This window comes from Rhinopithecus bieti, unplaced genomic scaffold, assembly GCF_001698545.2.
Source record: "Rhinopithecus bieti isolate Rb0 unplaced genomic scaffold, ASM169854v2 scaffold_947, whole genome shotgun sequence".
NCBI lineage: Eukaryota > Metazoa > Chordata > Mammalia > Primates > Cercopithecidae > Rhinopithecus > Rhinopithecus bieti.
Window position 1 is genome coordinate 4,371,527 of NW_016803664.1, and position 26,800 is coordinate 4,398,326.

Here is a 26,800-nt window from a genome sequence, read left to right on the forward strand (position 1 = left end):
AAAAAAAAAAAAAAAAAAAAAAAAAAAACCTTTTATAATTACTTGTAACAATTTTGTCATAAAATTAAACAGCTCACCAAAGTAAGGATGTCTGCAAGCCATATTTGGCCCTTGGGATACTGGTTTGCAAACTATTTTAAGACTCTGTTTAGGGCCAGGCACCATGGCTCACATCTATAATCCCAACACTGGGAGGTCAAGGAAGGAGGGTAGCTTGAGTCCAGGAGATTGAGACCAACCTAGGCAACACAGTGAGACCCTGTCTCTACAAAAAATTTTAAAAATAGCCTGGTGTGGTGGCACACACTTGTAGTCCCAGCCACTCAGGTGGGACTGGAGCCCAGGAGGTTTAGCTGCAGTGAGCTGTCTTCACACCACTGCATGCCAACCTAGGCAACAGAGTGAGCTTCTGTCTGAAAAAAAAAAAAAGTTCTGTTTAGTTCTATCCATAGTGAAGGACTTTCTAAATTCTTCTCTCAATTGAATGAATTATACTCATAAAAACTATTTTAGGATTCAGGGTAATTATAGATAATTAGTTATTCCTAGACTCTGTGATTTAAAATTCCTCAGCATACTAGGAGTCTTCCTATCATGCAAATTAAGATAATCTGGTTTGTCTAAGGGTAAGAAGTTAAGGATTTTTCTAGCCTGCTCTTGTTTAGAATTCACTGTCCTTGTGCTCTGTTACAGAATATGATAGTGACACCTCCTGTCATTATAAAGTCGAGCTCAGCTATGAGAATTTCATCACCTCTGGCCCAGACCCTCACCCACCTCCCATTGCAGATGATGAGAGCGATGATGATGACGATGATGACATCCCGCAGGTAAGAGACCCACGGCTTAGATCAGGACTCAGCAGCATTTGCTTAGCTCCCTGGTGACTAGGACAAGCCTCACGGAGTGATTTTGATGTGCGAGTGTAAAACTGGTGTTGTTACTCTCAGTGACATCATCGTGCTTGAACAGTGAATGAATCTTAGAGTGTTCATTTTTCTAAACCTCTATCAATAGCGCTATCCGTTGGGCCATTTTGCCCAGTTAAGATCCAGGAGAAGTGAAGTGCTTTGCAATAGTTCAGAATCCTGTGACAATGCTTCTATGGCTTCTTTAGAGGGAAAGGAAGAGCTTGCCCTAGTCTTGCTGTTCCCTGCCCTGGCATCTGGGGGTGTGTCTGGTACAGGGGTCCATGCCTGATCTTTCTATTACTGGCATTTAAGTGGGGTGAAGACCTCAGGGTGAGGGCTGTAAGTTAGGGAAACAATGATACCTGCACCAGGTGTTCCTTCTCCATTCATGAGGTTCCTTCTCCTTCCAGGAGGACCACTACGCCCTGCTGGTGAAAGCATGGGAGACCAAGGTTTTTCCTACCATCCGAAGACGCTTCCGCAATGAAGCAGAGCGGAAATCAGGCCTGGACCAGATAAAGGGAGCCTTACAGCTAGGTCTGGTACTTTTTGTTCGCTAAGGAGGTTACTTCATGACTTGAAGTGAGGAGTTGCATGAAAATCAGAACGTAAATCAGGAGAGACTCATCCAATGTTGCACCAGACTTAACAGTGTCTTTGATCTTACCTTTAGTGAACTCTGATCTTTTGTTTTCATTGCTGGACTTTGATTTGCTTGTCAATTTACCTGAATATTTTGGGTTGATGGGCTGCTGCAATGAAGCTGGAGTGGTTATAATGGGAAACTCTGTGGTCTGGTGGTTAACAGTCACATCTGAAGTCACACTATTTACCAGCTGTGTGGACTTAAGAAAATTACTTAACATCTCTGGGCTTTCCCCATCTTTACAATGGAATTTGTGCTCTGCAAGGTTGATATGGCAGTCTCTCACTGTTCCCTGATTCTGCTTATTAAACAGTATTTTTGGCCGGCCATGGTGGCTCACGCCTGTAATTCCAGCACTTTGGGAGGCTAAGGTGGGTGGATCACCTGAGGTCAGGAGTTTGAGACCAGCCTGGCCAACATGGCGAAACCCCGTCTCTACTGAAAATAGAAAATTAGCTGGGTGTGGTGGCACACGCCTATAGTGCAAGCTACTCCGGTGGCTGAGGCAGGAGAATCGCTTGAACCCAGGAGGCAGAAGCGGCAGTGAGCCAAGATTGTGCTACTGCACTCCAGCCTGGGCAACATAGAACGAGACTCTGTCTCAAAAAATAAATAAATAAATAAATAAACAAACAAACAAATGGTATTTTTTTCTTATACCCACTGTTCTTTTTGGAAACATTGCAAAGATTATTGTTCCCTAATCTTATAATATTAGGCCACAATTTCTTGTTTATTCTAACACTTATTTCCAAAAGCATCTGTCTCTAATCACAGCCCCCTTTTAAACTCTGCTCAGAAAATTGCCATACTTTTTCCTTACAGTAAGACCAGTGAATAAAAGAACGGTAGATAGGTGGGATGGAGTTTGGCCTTGTATTAAAAAAAACAGGTTCCAGGCTGGGCGCAGTGCCTCACGCCTGTAATCCCAATACTTTGGGATGCCGAGGCGGGCAGATCACGAGGTCAGGAGATTGAGACCATCCTGGCTAACGTGGTGAAACCCCGTCTCTACTAAAAATACAAAAAATTAGCCAGGAGTGGTGGTGGGCGCTGGTAGTCCCAGCTACTTGGGAGCCCAAGGCAGGAGAATGGCATGAACCCAGGAAGCGGAGCTTGCAGTGAGTGGAGATTGTGCCACTGCACTCCAGCCTGGGCAACAGAGTGAGACTCCGTCTCAAAAAAGTAAATAAATAAAATAAAAGCAGATGCTATCAACACCCACTTTTTAAATTATTTTTTTGAGAGAGTCTCGCTCTATATTACCTGGGCTGGAGTGCAGTGGTGCGATCATAGCTCATTGCAGCCTCAAACTCTTGGGCTCAAGAGATCCTCCTGCTTCAGCTTCCCCAGTATCTGGGACTACAGGCACTCACTACCATGCCTGGCTAATTTTTTTATTTTTTGTAGAGACAGGGTATTGCTATGTCCCTCAGGCTGGTCTTGAACTCCTGGCTTCAAACAGTCTTCCCACTTGAGCCTCCAAAGTGCTGGGATTACAGGTGTGAGCCACCGCCCCAGACCAACACCTACCCTTTCTTTTTTTTTTGAGACGGAGTCTCACTCTGTCGCCCGGGCTGGAGTGCGGTGGCCGAATCTCAGCTCACTGCAAGCTCCGCCTCCTGGGTTTACGCCATTCACCTGCCTCAGCCTCCCGAGTAGCTGGGACTACGGGCGCCCGCCACCTCACCCGGCTAGTTTTTTGTATTTTTTTAGTAGAGACGGGGTTTCACCGTGTTAGCCAGGATGGTCTCGATCTCCTGACCTCGTGATCCACCCGTCTCGGCCTCCCAAAGTGCTGGGATTACAGGCTTGAGCCACCGTGCCCGGCCAACACCTGCCCTTTCACCCACAACGTCCTGGGTGCTATGGGGCCTAAGGTGACAACAGGATATGGAGGAATTGTGCCCATTTTGCTTTCTTTCCATAATGCTTTTCCTCCTAGGTCTTTGGACATTTATTTTCTTGGTTTATTAATCAATAGTAGCTGTTGCTATCAAACATAATCGTATGTTCTTTCTCTGGGAAGAAAGAGCAATCTCAGTAAGTGGATAGAAGAAGCTCATATAGCCCTCTTTCTCTCCTAAACAAGCAACATGTGTTTATTGCAGTAAAAATCAAACAGTACAAAAATATATAAAGAAATAAACATGGCCCAGCACAGTGGCTCACACCTGTAATCTCAGCACTTTGGGAGGCCAAGGCAGGCGAATCACTTGAGGTCAGGAGTTTTGAGACCAGCCTAGGCAACATGGTGAACCCCCATCTCTACTAAAATACCCATCTCTACTAAAATACAAAATATTAGCCAAGTGTAGTGGTGCGCGCCTGTAATCCCAACTACTTGAGAGGCTGAAGCATGAGAATCGCTTGAGCCTGGGAGATGGAAGTTGCAGTGGGCTGAGATTGCACCTCTGCACTCCAGCCTGGGCAACACAGCAAGACTCTGTCTCAAAGAAAAAAAAAAAGGAAAGAAAGAAAGAAAAGAAAAGAAAAAGAAATGTTACCCTCACTTTCTTCTTCCTCTCCGTTTATCCTGTAATTTGTTATTTTGAGTTAACGAATATGAAATAACTGCAAAATAATGGACCATTTTTAGCCATACCTTTGCACACTAGTGCTTGTATTTCTTTCTTTCTTTCTTTTCTTTTTTTTTTTTTTGAGACAGAGTCTTACTCTGTCTCCCAGGCTGCAGTGCAATGACGCAGTCTCAGCTCACTGCAACCTCCACCTCCCGGGTTCAAGCAATTCTCCTGCCTTAGCCTCCCAAGTAGCTGAGATTATAGGCATCTGCCACCACACCCAGCTAATTTGTATTTTTAATAGAGACGGGGTTTTGCCATGTTGGCCAGGCTGGTCTCGAATTCCTGACCTCAGGTGATCTACCCACCTCGGCCTCCCAAAGTGTTGGGATTACAGGCATGAACCACCACGCCTGGCCTTTTTTTTTTTTTTTTTTTTTGAGATGGAGTCTTTCCCTGTCGCTCAGGCTGGAGTGCAGTGGCGCCAGCTTGGCTCATTGCAACCTCTGTCTCCCGGGTTCAAGCGATTCTCCTGCCTCAACCTCCCGAATAGCTGGGATTACAGGCGCCCACCACCATGCCTGGCTACTTTTTGTATTTTTAGTAGAGATAGAGTTTCACCATGTTGGCCAGGCTGGTCTTGAACTCCTGGCCTCAAGTGATCTACCTGCCTCAGCCTCCCCACGTGCTGGGATTACAGGTGTGAGCCACTGTGCCTGGCCTTAGTGCTTATATTTCTGTGGAAGAGATTTGAGACATTCCTAAAAGTAGTGCATTTAGTATTCCAAACATGGTAGATACTGCATAATTTCCTTTGCCAAAGGATTACATACTCCCATAAATAGTGTTTGAAAGATTCCCTTATCATTTCACTCTGCATGTAACTTAGTGTCGTGGTTGATCTGTGTGTACTCTTTGGGGAGTTACCCAGTGCTGTTATATTTTTTAGGTATGGTGGATATTGCCCGACAGACGGTTGAATTTCTCTATGAAGAGAATGGTGGCATCCCAAGAGACCTTTATCTTCCCACCATTGAAGACATTAAAGACGAAGCAAACAAGTTCACAATTGATAAAGTTCGAAAAGGTTTTGCTTTCCTCCTTACTCCACCTATGAAATTTCCTTTGAAATGAGAGGTTGAATTTTCCTTAATGTGCACAAGCAGCTGGTAGCTCTTCTAGGGTGACTCTCCTTACTCTTTGAGCTGACCTCTTCCACACACCCCATGTGAAGCCCTAGAGCAAGCCTGGTGGAGCCCTTCCCGCTTCCCAGAATTCAGTAGCATTAGCTGAGTGGGGCAGGCAGCTGCACAAGAAGAGAGGTAGGGCCCAGGCTGAGGTTTACAGATGGGCCTCTCAGGCTTAGTCCCCTGTATTCTGAGGTGATAAACCACATGCACATGGCTAAACTGGGCTTTTTAGAATTTTAATAAAATGTATTCTCTTTGGTTAAAAGTCTATTGCATATTTTAAAGAAATGAGGGAAATACAGAAAAGCACAAAAAAAGATAATTGAAAACCACTATTTTAGAGTTACCAGAAGACCTTCATAAAATACCAGAACATCGTAGGCAAGGCAGGGGAATATATATTTACTTTTCATCTCTCTTTTTTTGCGATGTAATTCACACATCATAAAATACCCTTTTAAAGTATACAATTTAGTGATTTTAGTGTATTCACAAAGCTATGCAACCATCAAAACATTGCCTCTATTTAATTCCAGAACATTTTCATCCCCACAAAAAGAAATCGTGTGCCCTCATCACTTCTCATTCCTCCCTCCCCCTGGCCTCTGGGAACCACTAATCTACTGCTACTACTGATACTGCTATGAACATTTGTGTGTACATTTTTGTGTAGATATGTGTTTTCATTTCTCTCAGGTATATATGTGGGAGTAGAATTGCTGTATCACATGGTAACTTTATGTTCAACTTTTGAAGAACAACCAAACTAGTTTCCAAAGCGATTACACCGAGGGCTCCAGTTTCCCCACATCCTTGCCAACACTTGTTATTAATTGTCTTTTTTATTTTGGCAATTTTAGTGGGCATGAGGTAGTACCTCATTGTGGCTTTGACTTGCATTTCTCTAATGACTAATGATGTTGAACATCTTTTCATTTGTATCTTTCCATTTCTCTTTGGAGGAATGTTTATTCAAATTCTTTGCCCACTGGCCAGGGGTGGTGGCTCACACCTGTAATCCCAGCACTTTGGGAGGCCAAGGCAGGCGGATCACCTGAGGCCAGGAGTTCAAGACCAGCCTGGCCAACACGGTGAAACTCCATCGCTACTAAAAATATAGAAAATAGCCGGACCTGGTGGTGCACTCCTGTAATCCCAGCTACTCCGAAGGCTGAGGCAGGAGAATCACTTGAACCTGGGAGGCAGAGGTTGCAATGACCCGTGATCACACCACTGCACTCCAACCTGGGCCACAGAGCAAGGCTCTGTCTCAAAAAACAAATAAAAAATTCTTTGCCCACTTTAAACTGGCTTATTTGTCTTTTTATTCTTGAATTGTAACAGCTTTTACAACGTTCTATTATATTACCTTCCCGACTGAGTTGTGTTCTTGCTTGGTTATAACAAAACTGAGGGTTCTGTTGAAGCCCGTAGAGCTATTTTATTTCATTGTATTTTATTATTTTATTTTTATCTGGAGAGCTATTTTAGATGCTAAATGTAAGAACCCAGATGCAGTGGTACTTTTTCCTGAAAAACTTCTCCCTCTACACTCTTCAGGTCTCACAGTAGTAACCCGCTCTCCAGACAGCAATAATGTAGCCAGCAGTGCTGTTGGAACTGCTCTGCCAAAATTTGCCATCCGAGGGATGCTGAAAACCTTTGGGCTTCATGGAGTCGTCTTAGATGTTGATTCAGTGAGTGAACAGCCATTCTGATTAATAAGCTATTTTATGTATACTGAGGCTGTCATGCCCAGATTCTCAAGTACCTTAAAAAGTGATTATACAGATAAGTTTCTCTTCAAATTAAGGACGAAGACACAAAGCAAAAATGCTCTAATGCCAATTGACTTGCCTGAGCTCTCCTCAGGGACTCAGATCAGGGCTGACAGTAGATAGGAGGCTGTCCAGTCTCAAAGCTGTCAGTGCCTTCAGACCACACCACCTCTACCATTATTTTCTGTCCAGCACGTTCAGACTGTTCCTGCATTGTATCTACCTAAGTTCCCAGGGAAAAGTCCCCATTGTCCTTGATGAATGGTTGATCTGTCATTGTCATGATGGTCATAGAGACACAAATCAAAGAAATAGGCTGGGCATGGGGCTCATGCCTGTAATCCCAGCACTTTGGGAGGCCGAGAAAGGAGGATTACTTGAGCCCAGGAGTTCGAGACCAGCCTGGGCAACATGGCGAGACCCTGTCGCTGCAAAAAATTAGCCAGTCATGGTGGGCATATCTGTAGTCCCAGGTATGTGGGAGGCTAAGGTGGGAGGATTGTTTTGAGTCTGGGAGGTCAAGGCTGCAGTGAGCTGTGATGGTGTCAGTGCTCTCCAGCCTGGGCAACAGAGTGAGTCCCTCTCTCCAAAGAGAAAAAGAAAAAAGTTGTGTCATTTTGATCACGTCATCGCACTGAATCTCTCAGCTTCAATTTCTGTATCTGTAAAATGAGTGTATTAAACTGGATCAGTAGTTTCCTCCTCCATTTTGCAAAGCTCCCTCCTAGGACACAGCTAGGACTTTTAGGGGTAGGGGCAGAGAAGTAAGCGAGTGAGAGAGGACAAGGCCAAAGCTTTCTTTTGAAAAGAGACTCTGTTTGAAAGCCATGACTGTGATTCTGAGGTTGCATGCACATCCTTGTATTTGAGAAGCTTCCTATGCAGGAAAAACTGGTGAAATAATATGCAGATCAAGCCTGAGAGTCTCTGATAAAATATTAATATTATCAATCACTGTATAGATATAAACTTTGGTATCTGTCTAGAGAGATACAGATGATATTAGATTCCATTAATGCTTTGAAATTTACCTTGAAAAAATGTACATCTTTAGGCCAGGTGCGGTGGCTCATGCCTGTAATCCCAGCACTTTGGGAGGCCGAGGCAGGTGGATCAGTTGAGGTCAGGAGCTTGAGACCAGCCTAGCCAACATGACGAAACTCCATCTCTACTGAAAATACAAAAATTAGCTGGACATAGTGGCGTGAACCTGTAATCCTAGCTACTTGGGAGGCCGAGGCAGGAGAATTGCTTGAACCCCAGAGGCAGAGGTTGCAGTGAGCCGAGATCATGCTATGGCACTCCAACCTGGGCAACAGAGCAAGACTCTGTCTCAAAAAAAAAAAAAAAATTACATCATCTGACTATTTTGTCAGAATGTAATTTAACTCATTAAATTTGTTTAGAGGGGCTAGTGACCGGTGGTCACTGAGGTGAACTTTCAAATGGAAAATTCCATCAATAATACTGTTAATCTCCCACTGCCTTCTGATGCAAACTTCTGACTCTGATTATAAGAAAATACATTACTGACAATATTTTTGAGCAATCTAAATGTGTGAAAATAAAAGTTAGAAAAATAGAAATGTCCTTATAGTAATCATTCTGTTATTTCTATGGTAATTTCTCTCCATTTTAATAATCCCTAAATGAAAATTGCATTGGTATTTGCATCCAAAATGCATATGTATGAGCTTACTTTTTATGTTCCTAGCAATAAAATAGAGATATCAGACAGATTCCCTCCTTTTAAGATATTATTAACATAAAAACAATAAACATACATTTTACCTAGCAATAGTGTGTGCTGGAAATATAGCACTATTCTCTTTAAATTGCTAACTTATGATTACATTGAAAATCTTTATTGTATCAATTAAAATTTTCCATCTGGTATGGAAAAACTAAAACACTCAGTACTAAGCAGATGTCTTTGAACTTAGACTAAATCAATGGCATGAAACTAGCATTTATTGCTATAGTCTGGTTATATATATGTATAAATATATAGATATATATATTAGTCTGGTTGTGTGTGTGTTTATGTATATATTATCTTGTACTGTTTTTATTTTGATTGAAGTTGTTTTTTTTTTTAATAACTGGCTTTTGGCCTTTCTAGTATGTCGTTAATTCACATTTATATTTAAGAATTCATTTAAAATCTCTGTGATTCCTGGCTGGGCATGGTGGCTCACGTCTGTAATCCCAGCACTTTGGGAGGCCAAGGCAGGTGGATCACTTGAGGTAAGGAGTTTAAGACCAGCCTGGCCAACATGGTGAAACCCCGTCTCCACTAAAAATACAAAAATTAGCTAGTCACAGTGGTGGGTGCCTATAGTCCCAGCTACTCGGGAGGCTGAGACAGGAAAATCTCTTGAACCTGGGAGGCGGAGACTGCAGTGTGCCAAGATGACACCACTGCACTCCAGCCTAGGTGACACAGTGAGACTCCATCTCAAAAAAAATAAAATAAGATCTCTGATTTCTGATGTTTGTTATTTTGTTATTTTCTTAGAAAAGCATATAGCAAGTTTATATAGTAATAAGATTACTTATGTGTTTCAACAATGTATTGTGAATTCTCTTTCATTTGTTTTGTCTATGAAATTGCAATTAGTTACACATTATAATACCTAAAAGCCTGGACTAAAAATACACACACACACACACACACACACACACATACACACAGAAAACAAAAGCAAACAGCACAAACAGACGTTTTCTTTTCCTATTGTAGGTGAATGAATTGGTGCAGGTAGAAACATACCTCCGCAGTGAAGGTGTGCTGGTGCGATACTGGTATCCTATTGATATGTTGGAAAGGCCCCCAGCAGGCTACCGAAGGACTGCCACCAATGGGCTGGTCACACTGGACAATACCAACCTTCAAATTCACAGGTACAGTTGGGCCCTTCTTTCTACTGGGTCACAGAACTCCACCAACCTCACTCTACCACATGTACCATTTATCCTTGGCAAGAAAGTTTTTCCTTCAAAGCTAACACTTAGAGAAGGCAGCTAATAAAGATAACAGCAAAATTGCAGGAGGTGTGAAGAAAAGTCAGGGGATCTGGGGGCCAGGCACAGTAGCTCAGGCCCATAGTCCCAGCACTTTGGGAGGCCCAGGTGAGCAGATCACTTGAGGTCACAAGTTTGATACCATCCCAGCCAACCTGGTGAAACAGCATCTCTACTAAAAATACAAAAATTAGCCGATCTTGGTGATGGCACCTGTAATACCAGCTACTCTGGAGGCTAAGGCAGGAGAATCTATTGAACCCGGGAGACAGAGATTGCAGTGAACTGAGATTGTGCCACTGCACTCCAACCTGGGTGACAAAGAGAGACCCCGTCTCAAAAAAAAAAAAAAAAAAGTTGGGGAATCTAGAATCATCTGGCTTATGCAACATGCACCCTGCTGTGATTTGGGGGGACTAGTGGGTAGCTAGAGATTGACTGACTCATTGAACTTAAGACCACCCAAACGCTGCAATGCAGTCTTAAGTGGAGACAGCAAGAGGTCTTGCCGTCTAGACAGACAAGTGTATCTGGAGTTCCAGTGAGAGATGAGAACTGGAGATACACTCAACTTGGTTCAAAATTGTCAACATCGTGAGAATTTGTGATGGCTAATGGATGAATAGCCATCACATTCCACAGATTGGAAGAGCGTTGTGGAGAAAGTTACGGAGAGTAAAGCAAGTCAAGAAAAGGTAAGAAGATGTCCAGATACAGTGTAAGCTCCTTTCCCTGTGAAGCTGATCAGGTATTGCTTGAGTCCTTTCTATGTGCCTAGCACCGTGCAGGCTTCCAGAAGAGAAGAGAAGGTGTTGGAGGCATGTGCCTGCCCTCAGTGGGCTGAAACTAAAGATCTGGCAAAGCTCCCTCATATTCACCATTACCAATTCCCCTGAGAATTATTCCTTTCCATCTTAAAATTTCTTGCAATAATTCAGAGGAAAATATAATAATAAATGGAGTTCTCTAATAAAATTTCCAGAAACTATTTTCATGCTGTTCATCCATTAGCCATCACAATTTCTCATGATGTTGACAATTTTGAACCAAGTTGAGTGTATCACCAGCTCTCATCTCTCACTGGAACTTCAGATATGTTTATCTATCTAGACGGCAAGACCTCTTGAGATAGACCATCTCCGCTTGAGATTGCATTGCAGCGTTTAGGTGATCTTAAGTTCAATGAGTCAATCAAATTCACAAGACCAAAATAGGTCACACGTGACCTTCTTAGCTTTACTTAGGAAGATACAGGACAGGAAGTAGGCATACCACAGGCAACATCATGAATGTTTCTTCAACAGGAGTCCTCACAGTTGTCCACATAGAATTTCAGGGGCTATTCCCTGACCCTACCTACTGACCCCACCAACATACCTACCCAAGTGTCAACTCCAGTGTGAAGGAGAAATGTCCCACGGCAGGGCTCCTGCAGCCAGTGACTGAACAGCCCCATGTCCTAATCCAAGCTGATATATCTTGTGAACACTCCACAAGCATGACTTCCAGGGATTCGAGCAAGAGGCATGCCCAGTTACAGGCATCACCATGCTCCAGAAGCCTCAAAGCTGTGGCTTCCCACCAAGAATGTTCTTCACAGTCCTCCCCATTTAGACACAGCTTGCCTGTGAGGGGTCACTAGTATCATAAGCAGTGCCTTGTGATGTTGCCGACATTCTTTGTCACGTTTTCAGAAGAACTGACTTTAAAACAGCTTAACCAAAGGCAGTTCTGAGGTAGACAAGGATACGGTTTTGTTGACCCTTAACTCACAAATAATCTCATTAGCCCCTAAAATTTAGTGTGTGAGGTAGAATCTGAATTTTTCCCCAAAATCTCCTCTACCACTGGCCTCCCCATATCTGGAAGGGGTGCCACGAGCCATCCTTTTTCCTCAAGAGAGCTGTCGGCAAGTGCCATTGACTGTTCCAAAATATGTCCTCATCTGCACATGTCTCCATTCCCACCTCCACCACAACAGCCCAGGCCTCGGCTCTCCTCTCCACAACAGCTGGAGCGATCTTTTAGACACAGAAATCAGCTCTCCCTCCTCTAATGCACACCTTCCCATCAAGTACATTCAAACCCTAACCTGCCTCACAAAACCCCACAGGAGCCTCTGAGCTTGGCAGCCCCTCATCTGTGGTGCTCACACAGCTAGTGTGCTTCTTCCTTAAGGATGGCCCGAGTTCCCCCTGACTGTCTCATTCTGTAATTCAGATCTCAGTGAATACTCACCTCTTCCAAAAGCTCTGCCCTCACCATCTGAGGTGACTGTCCAGGTGCTCTTTGTCAGGAAACTACAGTATTTTAATGCTCTCCCAGGACCTGATGTTTTTACTGCTGTTATTTTGCTTGTTAAAGTTTGTTCTTGTGGGCTGGGTGCGGCGGCTTACACCTGTAATCCCAGCACTTTGGAAGGCCAAGGTGGGTGGATCACTTGAGGCCAGGAGTTCAAGACCAGCCTGGCCAACAGGTGAAACCCCATCTCTACTAAAAATACAAAAATTAGCCAGGTCTGGTGTCATGTGCTGATGGTCCCAGCTACTCAGGAGGCTGAGGCATGAGAATCACTTGATCCCAGGAGGCAGAGGTTGCTAGAGTCCCCAGTGCCTAAGCTAGGCCCTGACACACACTGTAGACCCAAAACAGATGCTGAAAAGGTCCCCAAACATACATGCTTGAATGTCAACATGGTAATTAAAAGCTTTTAAAGCTTTATTTAATAAGTCTTTTGGTCATATTTTTTAGCAGACATCTTTGATAGATGAAATCTGTTGACTGCTGACTAGCAACTGAGAGAGAAGGCAAGAAAGTCCTTGTAGAGCTACAGTCAACTTACAAGTGTAGGACGTTTACTCGGTGTTAATGTGGTGGTCTTGGTATTGGAAGACATAGAAAACATGCCTGGGAGGCGGAGACTGCAGTGTGCCAAGATGACACCACTGCACTCCAGCCTAGGTGACACAGTGAGACTCCATCTCAAAAAAAATAAAATAAGATCTCTGATTTCTGATGTTTGTTATTTTGTTATTTTCTTAGAAAAGCATATAGCAAGTTTATATAGTAATAAGATTACTTATGTGTTTCAACAATGTATTGTGAATTCTCTTTCATTTGTTTTGTCTATGAAATTGCAATTAGTTACACATTATAATACCTAAAAGCCTGGACTAAAAATACACACACACACACACACACACACACACACACATACACACAGAAAACAAAAGCAAACAGCACAAACAGACGTTTTCTTTTCCTATTGTAGGTGAATGAATTGGTGCAGGTAGAAACATACCTCCGCAGTGAAGGTGTGCTGGTGCAATACTGGTATCCTATTGATATGTTGGAATTAGCCAGGCGTGGTGGCGGGAGCCTGTGGTCCCAGCTACTTGGGAGGCTGAGGCAGGAGAATGGCATGAACCTGGGAGACAGAGCTTACAGTGAGCCAAGATCGTGCCACGGCACTTCAGCCTGGGCGACAGAGTGAGACTCCGTCTCAAAAAGAAAAACAAAAGCGAAAACATGCATGTACAAATTTTGTGTGGACGTGTATTTTTATTTTTTTCCCTACAGTGCTTTTTTGAGCTGGGAAAAATCAAACATAACAATATAACTCAATGTGACTTTTGTTTAAAACTCAAGTGACTCCCTTAGGGTTTGGAACATCAGGCTGGAAGGAAAGCCTGAGATGGGATCCTTTCCCTTCAGAACCTGCGGCCTGGTCCCAGTATGGGGGCCAGAGCATCAGGGCTTTGAGCATTTACCTTTTCCCTTGCAGGGAGCTGCTGCGCTGCGAGGCTGCACTGGCCAGGCTGTACTGCCGCATGGCCCTGCTCAATATCTTCGCCCCCAAGTTGCCTCACTTGTTCACCCGCCTCTTCCACATCCCTGCCATCCGGGACATTACCCTGGAGCACCTGCAGCTGCTGTCCAATCAGCTCCTCGCACCTCCCCTCCCAGGTAAAACTTGGCTTTGCTGCTGTCACTCTGGGACTCAGCACCAGGCGGGTGCTGTGCATAGTGTAGTCATTTCCGCGTGAGGGCGAGAAGTGCCTCATTGTGCGCATAGGCTCACGTGAGAAATTGCACCCAGGAACTGGGATTCTCCTGGCAGGGCTTTCTCACTCTTTGAAAAATTTAATGGATTACTCTCTTGAGTCATTACTCTGTTAAGCATTCATCGAGTTTCCCAGAATAATTGTGGATCAAAGAAAATTAAGTATTATTTATGAAGCCAAGTCACTGTATTGTTGCCACAGACATTGTATTTGACATTAGAAAGAAAGGGAATGTTCCTGTCATCAGCGTCCTCCAAAGCAGACCTATTTGGTTCATTATAAGTTCTGGTGAGGCTGTTCCAGAGGCCAGCCTGTGTGCCCTTGGCATGAGGGCTGTGTCTGCTACCCAGTGAATGCCAGGTGATGAGTCTGCCCTCAGCCCCGTCCAGGACTGAGGGGCCCTTTCTGTCTTCCCCTGGCATCTCAGCCTCTGACCTGCCCCCTTGATCTCCCAGCAACTAAGATGGGAACAAGAGGTCTTAGCTGGGTGTAGTGGCGGGTGCCTGTAGACCCAGCTACTCGGGAGGCTGAGGCAGGAGAATCACTTGAACCCAGGAAGTGGAAGTTGCAATGAGCCGAGATCGTGCCACTGCACTCCAGCCTGGCAATAGAGCAAGACTCTCTCTCTCAAAAAAAAAAAGAGGTGAGGCAGGCAGGGGGCACCCCTCAAAGCTCACTTGCAGATAGCATTCTAAGCTCAGTCAGCATCCTGGGTAGCTGCCCGCCAGCTCAGAACTGTGGGGTCCCACCCAGCCAGGGCATGTATGCCCTACATCTCTACTGGCCCATATGAGCACCTGGGGTCTACAGCCCACCCCAAGAACTTAGATGCCCTGAAACATACCTGGAAAGCATCAAGTGTGCTCTATAGGCTCTGCCCTGAGGTACCCTGCAAGGGCGGGCCAGGGTAGTCAGACAGGTCAGGCTCTGGGAACCCCTGGATCCAAGCAGCCCCATTTGATATATTTCATAGACCTGGGCCTCTCTGTAGATTTTATTTTAGGAAACAGTTTCACAGCTGAAAAGAAAGCAAAAGTATGAAGCCCATTGATCTCGTGGGTCCCCCTCCACCATCCTGAAGCAGAGGATCTGATTGCCGGCATCTGTTATCCAGGACATCATATCCAGGATAACCCTCCCATCTGGGGTTTCTGGATGGGTTATTCATTGTCTGTTACTTAGACTCTCGCAGCTACTGGCTGCTTTGATTCTTGTCAACTTCTGTTTCCTTTCCGTCCCCAGACGGCACCATCAGCTCCAGTTCGATCCTCCTGGCGCAGTCTTTACAGCATTGCATCCATTCCCAGAACTGCTCCGCCACGGACCTCTTTTACCAGGGCAACTCCCAGACAGTGAGAGAGTGGCTCAACGTGGCCATCACCCGGACCCTGCACCAGGGCGAAGAGAGCCTTTTAGAGCTGACGAAACAGATCTGCTCTTTCCTGCAGGTAGAAGTCTAAAGCTCATGTTCCTGCAGTGTGGTTAACCGTTTTTAACTGGAAGTCTCACTGGCTTGCTGAAAATGACTCTCCTTTCCCCTCCAAGTCCCCATTCCTCTCGATTTCCTTTTCCTAGAAGCTCTTCTGCTTTATCTTATCTGTAGGTTGCTTCCTTCCAGAGGGCTATTTAGTCGTTTGGCTGATTTCCTGGGCCATGTGAGATGAGAAGATGAAATGCTGTCCCTGTGTTTAGCCCGTGGCTTTCCTTATTCAATGTCTCTTTGCAGACAGCACCAGAGCAGTTCCCCTCCGAAGAGTTCCCAATTTCCGAATCCAAAGTCAACATGGACGTGAATTTCCCTGGGGCAGCTTTTGTTGTTGTGTCTTGTAAAGAAAGTCAATCTGGATTCCGCAAAGAGTAAGTTGCCTGTTCTCAAGAAGATGGTGATGGGGAGAGGAAAGCTAAATAAATTCTAGTGAAACTGGCCAAGGAAAAAAATTCAAATCACTTTGATTCTTTAATGCAAATGACTTACAGTTCTCTCCATATTTCTGTGTTTGGGGAATTAGTCTATAAAGAACGACCTTCTAAAGTGTGGTGGAAATGACTTGGGCCCAGTTCTCATCTAATGTCCCCTCGTGAGAAGGCAATGCTGCCTGTCCCCATGTGCGTGGCTAGACCCTGTATTAACACCCACCCATCCCTCTTTCTCAGCTCCTCTCTGTACAAGGCGCCATGGGCACGGGTGCTTGTATACGGCCTCGGCCACAAAGTGAAGCGAAATGGCCAGCTGAACCTCATCGAGGCTGCCTGTTACCCACGGGACGCATCCCCGGCCAACACTGGGCTTGCACCTCCCCCCACCGCTGACCAGTACCCCTCTGTGGTCCTCTCCACAGACAGGGTCCACATCAAACTGGGTGAGTCTCCAGCAGCTTGTCGTGATGAGAACAGCTGGAGTCATTCTCCGCTTGCCTTCTTTGTGAAGCTATAATGAATTGTGTACCTTGCATGTTCCAATTCCTATTGATAAAGAATAGGACTTCTTGGGACTTCTTCTAGAAGAAACTGCTGTTTCTTTTAGAGGCAGTAAATTAAAAGACTTATCTTTCCTACCTAGGGAAGGCCTGGCAGATGCTGTCCAGACTACATTGGAGATTTCATTTCTTTTCACAAGTGTGTGCTGGGATGTGTCTGTTTAGAATGATATAACCAGAGCAATCACAACCTTACAGCTGACTCAGGCTATGATAATTCCAGTTGCCATTCCTTGAGTTCTCATTAACCAAATTCTCAGCATGGCTCACCAGGGCACTGGCCACTGTGAGCGTCTGCTCCTCATCTAACTGGAAGCTCGATTGCTCTCATCTCCTGGGCATTTTTTGAAGCCTCCATGGTTTTAGAGTTAGATGAGGGCTCTGCCTCCACATGCCCTGAAGCTGTCACTGCCTGTCCTCTGTATGCACCAGGGCCCGCTGGCTCTGTATCTGAGTATGCACAGAAAAGAAAGGAAATCCTTGTCACAGGCCTGCACTGCTCCTTCTTGGCATGCTTGACAGGAAAAGACTGACACGTGTTTGCCAGAGACAGAAAACACATATGAACTTTTAGCCAAAATAACAGGCCTGGGCTTCTCCACAGCCCCAGTCCTTGAGACACTGCATCTTAGGGAATGAAATGAAAGGACATTTCTTAAGTGATTTGGTCATTGCTAAACAACTTTATGGTCTTTGTTATTAGAGTCTGTTTTTCATAGTATTTTGCCTATACTAGCTGTATTTTAAACTTAACATTTAAAACAGAGGATCTCTGTCATTCCACAATTATCACCATGTAAACATTCACCCCAGAGTACACAAGCCAATGTGGTTTGCTTCTGACTTGTCCAAAGCCCTCTGATGCCCTGACTTCTGTCTGACTGGTGTTTATAGAGGGGCTTGGGGTACAGTGCAGGATGTGAGGGGGATCAAGCCTTGGACCTTCTTCCTTTCACTGTAGACAGCTTTGGTCACATGTAGGCCATGGCAGTGACAAAAGGTGATAAGATAATCAAAACCCAAGGTGCCAGTAGTCTTAAGTCTTGGGGACCCCTTGCTGGTCCACTGTATAAGTATAATGGTCTTAGTGGGATTGCAGCCATACCAAAGGACTGATTATTTCTTTACCAAGCTGGGAATATCCCAGTGAGGCATCTTTTAAAGTGTTACTTACTGTCCCCATTCTGGTTGGTATCTAACTGAATGACAAGTGCGTGTCCTCTGTTCTCATCTCTGCCCTTTGTCCCATTCGCTGAATCCACCCCAGTAAGTGGACTCCCTGGAGGGATAGCCTCCATCTCCTCGTGTCCCTGCAGCCCACTGTCCAGAGTGTCGGGAGTTATGTGTCCTCATCCTGGAGCAGATGAGTGGGTGGGCTCTCCAGCCCTGTTTCTGCGTGCACACCCGGCAGGATCTTTTGTGAGGCTTATTTGGGTCAGGTGCTGCCAATCACCTGCTTTCCTCCTGGGTGCTTCTTGCAGGGGTGTCTCCACCTCCTGGAGCAGTTCTAGTGTTACATTCCCTGCCCCTGGAGTTCCCACTGGCTATGGCCTTCGCAGAGCAGCTGCTGTCCTGGAAATCAGAGGACAGTGAAGGAAAGTCCGAAGATGAGCCTGACACCATTCCGACATCCGTCCTCCTGCAGGTGGTGGAGCTGCTAGGTGAGGCTGCCTTCCCTGGGGATCGGAATCTAGGGTGTGAGTGGAGCCGGCATGGTGCCTGAGGAAGGAGCTTGCCAGGTGGTGCAGGGAGTGGCCACAGGTAACCCAGGCAGCTGCAGCCTCCTTCAGATTGCTGTTGTTTGAAGTGGGCTTGGGGAATAGATCTTAAGGTACAACCTAGACTCCCAAATCCATGATTTGTCGGGTATTTTCATTATTTTGAGGAATGGCAACTAACGAAGGACAAAAATAAGATTAACTTTATCCACTTTACTTTAAAACAGAAGTATAGGCCATTATTGTTAACTTTAGGGGTGAAGGGTGGTGTGGAAATGAACGATGTTGCAAAATCAAAGGTTATAACTGCATAGTTCCTCAAAGGGTCAAAAAGGTTGCAAAACTCATGGAATGATAAATGTGAAAGTTGTGCATTTTACCATATGCAAATTTACCTAAACAAGTTCTAAATAAATATTAAACTTTAATTAATGATATACCTCTTTAAGTGTGTAGGGAGGAGGCCGGGCGCGTGGCTCAAGCCTGTAATCCCAGCACTTTGGGAGGCCGAGACGGGCAGATCACGAGGTCAGGAGATCGAGACCATCCTGGCTAACATGGTGAAACCCCGTCTCTACTAAAATACAAAAAACTAGCCGGGCGAGGTGGCGGGCCCCTGTAGTCCCAGCTACTCCAGAGGCTGAGGCAGGAGAATGGCGTAAACCCGGGAGGCGGAGCTTGCAGTGAGCTGAGATCCGGCCACTGCACTCCAGCCCGGGCGACAGAGCAAGACTCCGTCTCAAAAAAAAAAAAAAAAAGTGTGTAGGGAGGAAGCATACTGATGTCTACAACTTATTTTGAAATAATCAAAAACTAAGATGGGTGTGTGGATGAATAGAGGGGTAGACAGATATGTAGTAGAGCAAATACAGCAACATGTTTATGGTGGAATCTAGCTGGTAAGTACATAGGTATTTACTGTATAATTTCTTCAGGCTTTCTATATTTTTTAATCTTTTCATGATGTTGCAGGGAAGAAAACATTGCACACTCGGCCGGGCGCGGTGGCTCACTCCTGTAATCCCAGCACTTTGGGAGGCCGAGGTGGGTGGATCACCTGAGGTCAGGAGTACGAGACCAGCCTGACCAACATGATGAAACCCTGTCTCTACTAAATACAAAAAATTAGCCGGGCATGGTGGTGCATGCCTGTAATCCCAGCTACTCAGGAGGCTGAGGCAGGAGAATTGCTTGAAACCCAGGAGGCAGAGGTTGCAGTGAGCCGAGATTGCGCCATTGCGCTCCAGCCTGGGCAAAAAAAGTGACACTCCGTCTCAAAAAAACAGAAAACGTTGCACACTCGGATGCCTTCAGTGCCTTCAGGGTTCAAACAGATCAGCTAAATGAGGGAAATAAAGAGGAAAGTTGGCAGGGGGACTTTGGTGAGCTGGAGGCACAGAGGACACGTGTCCTGTCACCCACTGCTACAGGAGAACATGGCTCTGCTCCTGCCAGAACCGTAATTTCTTATTCCAAGAAAATCCAGGAATCCAAATGTCGATGTGAATTTCTCAATTTTTAAATGTTGGCAACCAAGTCAAATTCTTTCATACACCCTAGGAGGGCCGAGTGCAGTGGCTCACACCTGTAATCCAGCACTTTGAGAGGCTGAGGCAAGAGGATCGCTTGAGTTCAGGATATGGAGCAACATAGCCAGACCCTTTCTCTGCAAAAAAATGAAAAACACCCAGGGAGTGGATGGGGGAACATAAGCAGGGAACACTGTCTGAGAATGAGTTTCAGCTCATAGGCCGCCATGTATAATTTTGGTGAAGAATTATCTCCAAGGTCATCTTACATGAATGCTAAACGGTAAAGCAAGGACAACGGAGGTGACGTGAATAGTTCTGGCATCTGAGGGCCTAGCCCTGTGCCCCAGCGGAGAGGGGAGCATGGACACCTGTCCTCTGTGAAGGTTCTATGAGAGCCCATGTTCCAGGACAGTCACAAACTTGTTTCCAACCAGAATTTGCAAGCAGTGTCAGTCCTGAGAGAGCAGGAAGCTTAGTCCCCTCGTTGGTAGGTGCTGGACTTAGTAAGTCAGCTTCAGCAGACCCTTGGCATTCCCCCAGCCAGTAATCTTTTATCCTGTACAAGAGCCATCTGGATGTAGCAAACTGCAGTTTGCTCTTTTGCAGGGTGAGGGCAGCTGGCTCAGTGGGATGCAGGCTTTAGATGTTCATGATCCCTAATCGTGTCTTAACGTACATGAGCTTTCTCTCTTTCCACTCATATCCAGGGTATGTGTGAATGTAAGATATGCGTCTGGTACGAAGGAGACCTTGGCACAAACGTGTGTTCCATCTTGTGGTTCGAGACAGTGTTTCCCAAACTTCAGTCATTATGCCACCGTTATATGATTGTTGCCATGTCCACAAATTGTGCCTATCAGCATTTATTTACTTACTTATTTTATTTTTTTGAAATGGAGTCTCGCTGTGTCACCTAGGCTGGAATGCAGTGGCATGATCTCAGCTCACTGCAACCTCTGCCTCCTGGGTTCAAGTGATTCTACTGCCCCAGCCTCCTGAGTAGTTGGGAGTACAGACGCCCGCCACCATGCCCAGCTAATTTTTTTGTATTTTTAGTAAAAACGGGATTTCACCATGTTAGCCAAGCTGGTCTCAGTCTCCTGACCTCAGGTGACCCACCTGCCTTGGCCTCCCATAGTACTGGGATTATAGGCATGAGCCACTGCACCCAGCCAGCATTTATTTATTTAACAGTTTTTATTGCAATCAACTCCTCCTTTTTTAAAACTTAAATTCAGTTTTAAGGAAACCTTGGCCAGGCACGGTGGCTCATGCCTGTAATCCCAGCACTTTGGGAGGCCGAGGTGGATCACGAGGTCAGGAGATCGAGACCATTCTGGCTAACACGGTGAAACCCCTTCTCTACTGAAAATACAAAACATTAGCTGGGCGTGGTGGCGGGCGCCTGTGGTCCCAGCTACTCGGGAGGCTGAGGCAGAAGAATGGCGTGAAACCAGGAGGTGGAGCTTGCAGTGAGCCGAGATCACGCCACTACACTCCAGCCTGGGTGACAGGGCGGGACTCTGTCTCAAAAAAAAAAAGAAAACCTTTACATCACTTCTCTAAATACAAAGTTAGTATCCATTGGCATAACTAAAAGGTGCCCATAAAAATAAATACAGGCTGGGCCTGGTGTCTCACACCTGTAATCCCAGCACTTTGGGAGGCTGAGGCAAAAGGATGACTTGAGTCCAGGAGTTTAAGACCAGCCAGGGCAACACAATGAGACCCTGTCTCAATCAGTCAATCAGTCCATCTGTCCATCCATTCATACATACCTATATACATTCAAAGAAAAGAGTTGCCATCACAAAAATCTAGCTGAATACTGTTCCCTGTCAAAGGCTCTGGGACTCTGGCCCACTTTCTCTTAAGGATATGCCAGCTGGCCAGGCGCAGTGGCTTACACCTATAATCCTAGCACTTTGGGAGGCCGAGGCGGGTGAATCACCTGAGGTCAGCAGTTAGAGACCAGCCTGACCAACATGGAGAAACCCTGTCTCTGCTAAAAATACAAAATTAGCTGGGTGTGGTGGTACATGCCTATAATCCCAGCAACTCGGGAGGCTGAGGCAGGAGAATTGCTTGAACCCAGGATGCAGAGGTGGTAGTGAGCCAAGATTGCGCCATTGCACTCCAGCCTGGGCAAGAAGAGCACAACTCCGTCTCAAAAAAGCAAAAAAGAATATGCCAGCCTTGGCCAGGTACAGTGGCTCACACCTGTAATCCCAGCACTTTGGGAGGCTGAGGCACACAGACCACTTGAGGCCAGAAGTTCAAGACCAGCCTGGCTAACATGATGAAACCCCGTCTCTTCTAAAAATATAAAAATTATCTGGGTGTGCTGGCACATGCCTGTAATTCAAGTTACTCTGGATGCTGAAGTATGAGAATTGCTTGAACCTGGGAGGCGGAGGTGGTAATGAGCTGAGATCACGCCACTGCACTCCAGCCCGGGTGATAGAGGCAGACTTTGTCTCGGCAAACAAAACAAAACAAAACAAAACAAAAAACAAAAAAAAACAAAGTAGCTTAAAAAATTATTAAAGAAGGCCAGGCACGGTGGCTCATGCCTATAATCCCAGCACTTTGGGAGGCTGAGGCGGGTGGATCACGAGGTAGGTCAGGAGTTCAAGACTAGTCTGACCAAGATGATAAAACCCTGTCTCTACTAAAAATACAAAAATTAGCTGGACATGATGGTAGAAGCCTGTAATCCCAGCTATGCGGGAGGCTGAGGCAGAGAATTGCTTGAACCCAGGAGTCAGAGGTTGCAGTGAGCTGAGATCATGCCACTGCACTCCAGTCTGGGTGACAGACTGAGACTCACTCTCAAAAAATAAAAAATAAAAAAATAAAGTATTTTTAAAATATTATTTAAATTTTTTAAAAAATTTAAAAAGAAAAAAAAAATGTGCCAGCCTCATGGCCAGGCACAGTGGCACACACCTGTAAACCCAGCGCTTTGGGAGGCTGAGGTGGGAGGATCGCTTGAGCCCAGGAGTTCTAGACCAGCCTGGGCAACATGGCAAAACCATGAAAACTGTCTCTGCAAAAGAAAAATAATAATACAAAAATTAGCTGGGCATGGTCTCACACACCTGTAATCCCAGCTACTCAGGAGGCTGAGGTATCGCTTGAGCCCAGGAGGCTGAGGCAGCAGTGAGCTATGATTATGCCACTGCACTCCAGCCTGGGTGACAGAGCAAGACCCTGTCTCAAAAAAAAAAAAAAAAAAAAAACACCCTCAAAGTAAGGCTTTCTTGACAAAAATCAGGACTAAAAGAGGAGTTTAAAAGGAACAATGTTTCAGTGTGTGTTTCAGTGCCATTTGGTAAAATTGGCTTGTGTGCCCCGTAGTAAACATCCAGTACTTTGGGAAACATTATTCTAGGGACTTATCACCAACATGCTGCATAACCTTTTGAGACAGAAAATGATGGTGTTTTGCTGGCACCCTGCCATTGGGCACAAAGGTCAAAGCCTTCACCTCTGGGGCCAGCCCCTCAGCTCTGAATCCCAGCTCTCTTGTCTGGTAGCTGTGTGACCTCCAGCCAGGCCTCCACCTCCCAACCTCTGTTTCTCCATCTGTAAGAAGGGACTGAATTGCCCAGTCTCTGTTCACAGGGTTGTTATGAGGGTTGATTCTAGGCTCAGAACTGGGCCTGGAACATAGCCAGTGCTGCATAGTAATTACTGTTACTATTTTCATTTGCCTCAGGAAACTTCCTGTGGACCACGGACATGGCAGCGTGCGTGAAGGAGCTTGTTTTCCATCTCCTGGCAGAGCTCCTGCGCACTGTGCACACCCTGGAGCAGAGGCGGCACCCCGCTGGCCTGTCCTCCTCAATCGCCCTCCAGCTGAACCCCTGCCTGGCCATGCTGATGGCCTTGCAGTCGGAGCTCCACAAGCTGTACGATGAGGAGACGCAGAACTGGATCTCAGGCAGCACCTGTGGGGGATCCGGGGGCCCGGCGGCCGGCGACCAGGGCAGGTTCTCTACGTATTTTCATGCACTTATGGAAGGGTGCCTGGCGGTGGCCGAAGTGACCCTGCCTACTAACATGAGTGTCACAGCCAGCGGGGTGACCTCAGCGACCGCCCCAAATCTCAGTGACTCGTCCTCCTCCTCCTCGTCCTCGCCAGGACAGACCCCGCAGAGTCCCAGCCTCCTCTCCAAGAGGAAAAAAGTCAAGATGAAGCGGGAAAAGGCCTCCTCGTCGGGCAAGCGCCAGTCTTCTCGCACCGTGGACTCGGACCCCACCGTGCTCAGCATCGGAGGCAGCAAGCCCGAGGACATGCTGTGGTTCCACCGCGCACTCACCTTGCTCATCATCCTCCGCCACCTCACCAGGAAGGACCCACAGGGGCTGGGCGTGACGAGTGATGCCATCGCCGATGCCTGCCAGGCCCTGGTGGGCCCCACCGCCCACAGCCGCTTGCTTGTGATCTCCGGGATCCCCACCCACCTGGACGAGGGCGTAGTCAGAGGCGCCATCCGCAAGGCCTGCAACGCCCACGGCGGGGTCTTCAAAGACGAGATCTACATCCCGCTGCAGGAAGAAGACCCCAAGAAGCCAAAAGACAAGGCCGAGGGCGGGGACGGGAAAGCTGAGCCGGAGAAGACCCTGGCCTTCCCTGGCACAGACAGCATGGAAGTCAGCACGTCCAGCAGCCTGACCCCCGCCATGAGCATCAGCGCCTCCGCCTCCACCAGCCAGGCATCCATCTGCAGCTCCCAGGGCATCTCCCAAACTGTCAGCGACCTCTCCGTGGATCCGCTGCCTGCCGGCCTTGAGCTGCCCATCCCTCCGGGCCTGTTGGAGCCCCACGTGGTGTCCAGCCAGGAGAGCCTGGACATTTCCCTGTGCAGCACCGGCAGCCTGGGCAGCCTGGGCAGTCTGGGGGAGCCCCTGGACAATGCAGAGACGGCCTTGGTGTCGGACATGGGCTCCATGTACACAATAACTTCCCTGGACCACCAGCCCCTAGTGGCACGCCCCATCAAAGGCTTCGCAGTCGTGGAGGTAACAGCTCTCAAGCCTCTGCAACAACTAAATCATGACCCATTTCAATCCCCCAAGCCTCTTTAAACCTCTCAAATTTATTTCCTAGTAGGTAATGGTGGAGCAGTCAGGGGCTCCCTGGGGTAGCCCTTGGAATGAGCACAATGAGTCTGCTGGGGATGACATCTCTAAGAGTGACACCAAGTCCCATATCACAAAGTAAAGGGGAGCCAGAGGGCTCAGGGCCTGGCCTTCCCTGGTGGGTGGCTGCCATCGATGCATTCTGACTCAGCCCCATCACATCTTCTTGAGCGGCCTTGGGTTTTTTTTGTTCTTTTTGGTGTTGCCATTGGCAGGAGGGATGGTCACTAAGCAGTGTGAGGATAGACTCCTGCCATCCTGTCCTAGGTGATTCTGAGTTTCAGATGACCTGCATGCTAGCGAGTCATAGTTCCACTACAGGATCCCATGTATTTCTTAGGCCTCGCTGTTTAGAAATCCTGCATCAAAGCCTTTCTGTGCCTTTGCGTAACAGTACAGGTAGGGAACTGACATGCGTTATACTCTCCCAGCAGGCTCTGCAAGGAGGGTTCAAAGATCAAGCAGCTGGTTTCTTTCCTAGAATCACTTCTTTGAATCCATCATCCTCCTTCGTGGAGACTTCCTCAGTTAGGCATGGATTTTTACTCCCTGGGAATCAGAGGCAAGCCACAGACCTAGCCGAGGTTTAGTGACGAGATTTCAGGTTGAGTCGTTTGCTAAAAGTTGCTGTTGTTGGCCTGTGGGAGAAAGTTTCCCAGGAGGTCCAGCTCACCGGAGTCGGGCAGCTCTCACATCTCTCCAGAGGAATAGAGGGTTTCCAGGAAAAGGTGGGAGGGAGAAGTTCACTCACACTGAATGCCTGGTCACGCTACTTAAATCCTGACCCTGTTCTCTGTTCACACAGATAAGATCCCGAGCCAAAATTGAGAAAATTCGAGCAAGTTTATTTAACAATAATGATTTGATTGGTTTGTCAAGTTTGGATGGTGAAGATGAATTGATGGAAATGTCAACCGAAGAGATTCTAACCGTGTCTGTAGTAAATCAGAGTCTCTTTGATACTCAAGGGAGCCCAGGGTTAGAAGATTATTTCAATGATAAGTCAATTAAAGGTGGGTTCTGGATTTGTTTTTAATCTGTAGACTTTTTGTGGAGCAATTTTAGGCTCACAGAAAAAAACTGCATTAAAATCTCCTCTCCTCCCCAGTGTCCCCTATTTTTAACATCTTGCATTAAAGAGGAACTTGGCAGCTATTCCTGGGTTGCAGATTTTGAAAACAATTCAGAGAGTGTTGGGGAGATGGGACAAGAGGCTCCATTGTTTGCCAGTAGGGGCTGATTGTGTGCATCTTTGTATGATGTGAAAAGAAGAAATGTTCCCCTCCTCTCCCAGCTGTCAGGGCGCTGAAGGCCATGGGGGCAGCCCCTGCCACAGGCCTGCCATGTTCCAGCTGGAGAGGCTACCAGGGGTGGCTTTGCACCGCCTGCAACAGGCTTGAATGTGGGCTTGTATTCAAGTCATTTTTTCCTTTTTGTCTAGCCAGGCTTCCCCTGGTTCAAGTGCAAGTGTATTTATTTTGTTCTGTCCTATGCAGCTAGAACATTGCTGGTAAGTATTTGGTCATATGCTTGAGGACAGCTCATGCCTCCCCCTTGTAAACTGATCCCTGGGAAAGAAACAGTTCCAGCCCTTTTTTCTCTGAAGTCCCGTTTGCCAGCCCTTTTGCCATTCTGGTGGCTCTTTTGTGGAGCAAACTCTGTCTCCTTCCCACTAATTTCTTTTTTTTTTTAATTCCTCTTTTTTTCTTTTTTTATTCCTTTTTTCTTTTTAAAATTCTTTTCTTTAAAAAAATTATTTTACTTATTATTTGTACAGAGAGAGTCTTCCT

The 26,800-nt window shown here is 46.3% G+C and overlaps 1 protein-coding gene across 7 annotated transcripts in view; it reads left to right on the forward strand.

Moving 5' to 3' along the window:
• Positions 1–26,800, forward strand: part of HECTD4 (HECT domain E3 ubiquitin protein ligase 4) — a 229,395-nt gene that overhangs the window by 177,392 nt on the left and 25,203 nt on the right. For all 7 annotated transcript variants that reach the window (XM_017847150.1, XM_017847162.1, XM_017847117.1 and 4 more), the window contains exons 51-62: positions 694–830; positions 1,322–1,448; positions 5,029–5,166; positions 6,830–6,966; positions 9,791–9,951; positions 13,856–14,037; positions 15,378–15,583; positions 15,862–15,992; positions 16,290–16,495; positions 18,094–18,273; positions 23,584–24,890; positions 25,816–26,023. In XM_017847150.1, coding sequence (XP_017702639.1) covers positions 694–830; positions 1,322–1,448; positions 5,029–5,166; positions 6,830–6,966; positions 9,791–9,951; positions 13,856–14,037; positions 15,378–15,583; positions 15,862–15,992; positions 16,290–16,495; positions 18,094–18,273; positions 23,584–24,890; positions 25,816–26,023 — 3,120 coding nt within the window. The remainder of the gene's footprint in view (positions 1–693; positions 831–1,321; positions 1,449–5,028; positions 5,167–6,829; positions 6,967–9,790; positions 9,952–13,855; positions 14,038–15,377; positions 15,584–15,861; positions 15,993–16,289; positions 16,496–18,093; positions 18,274–23,583; positions 24,891–25,815; positions 26,024–26,800) is intronic.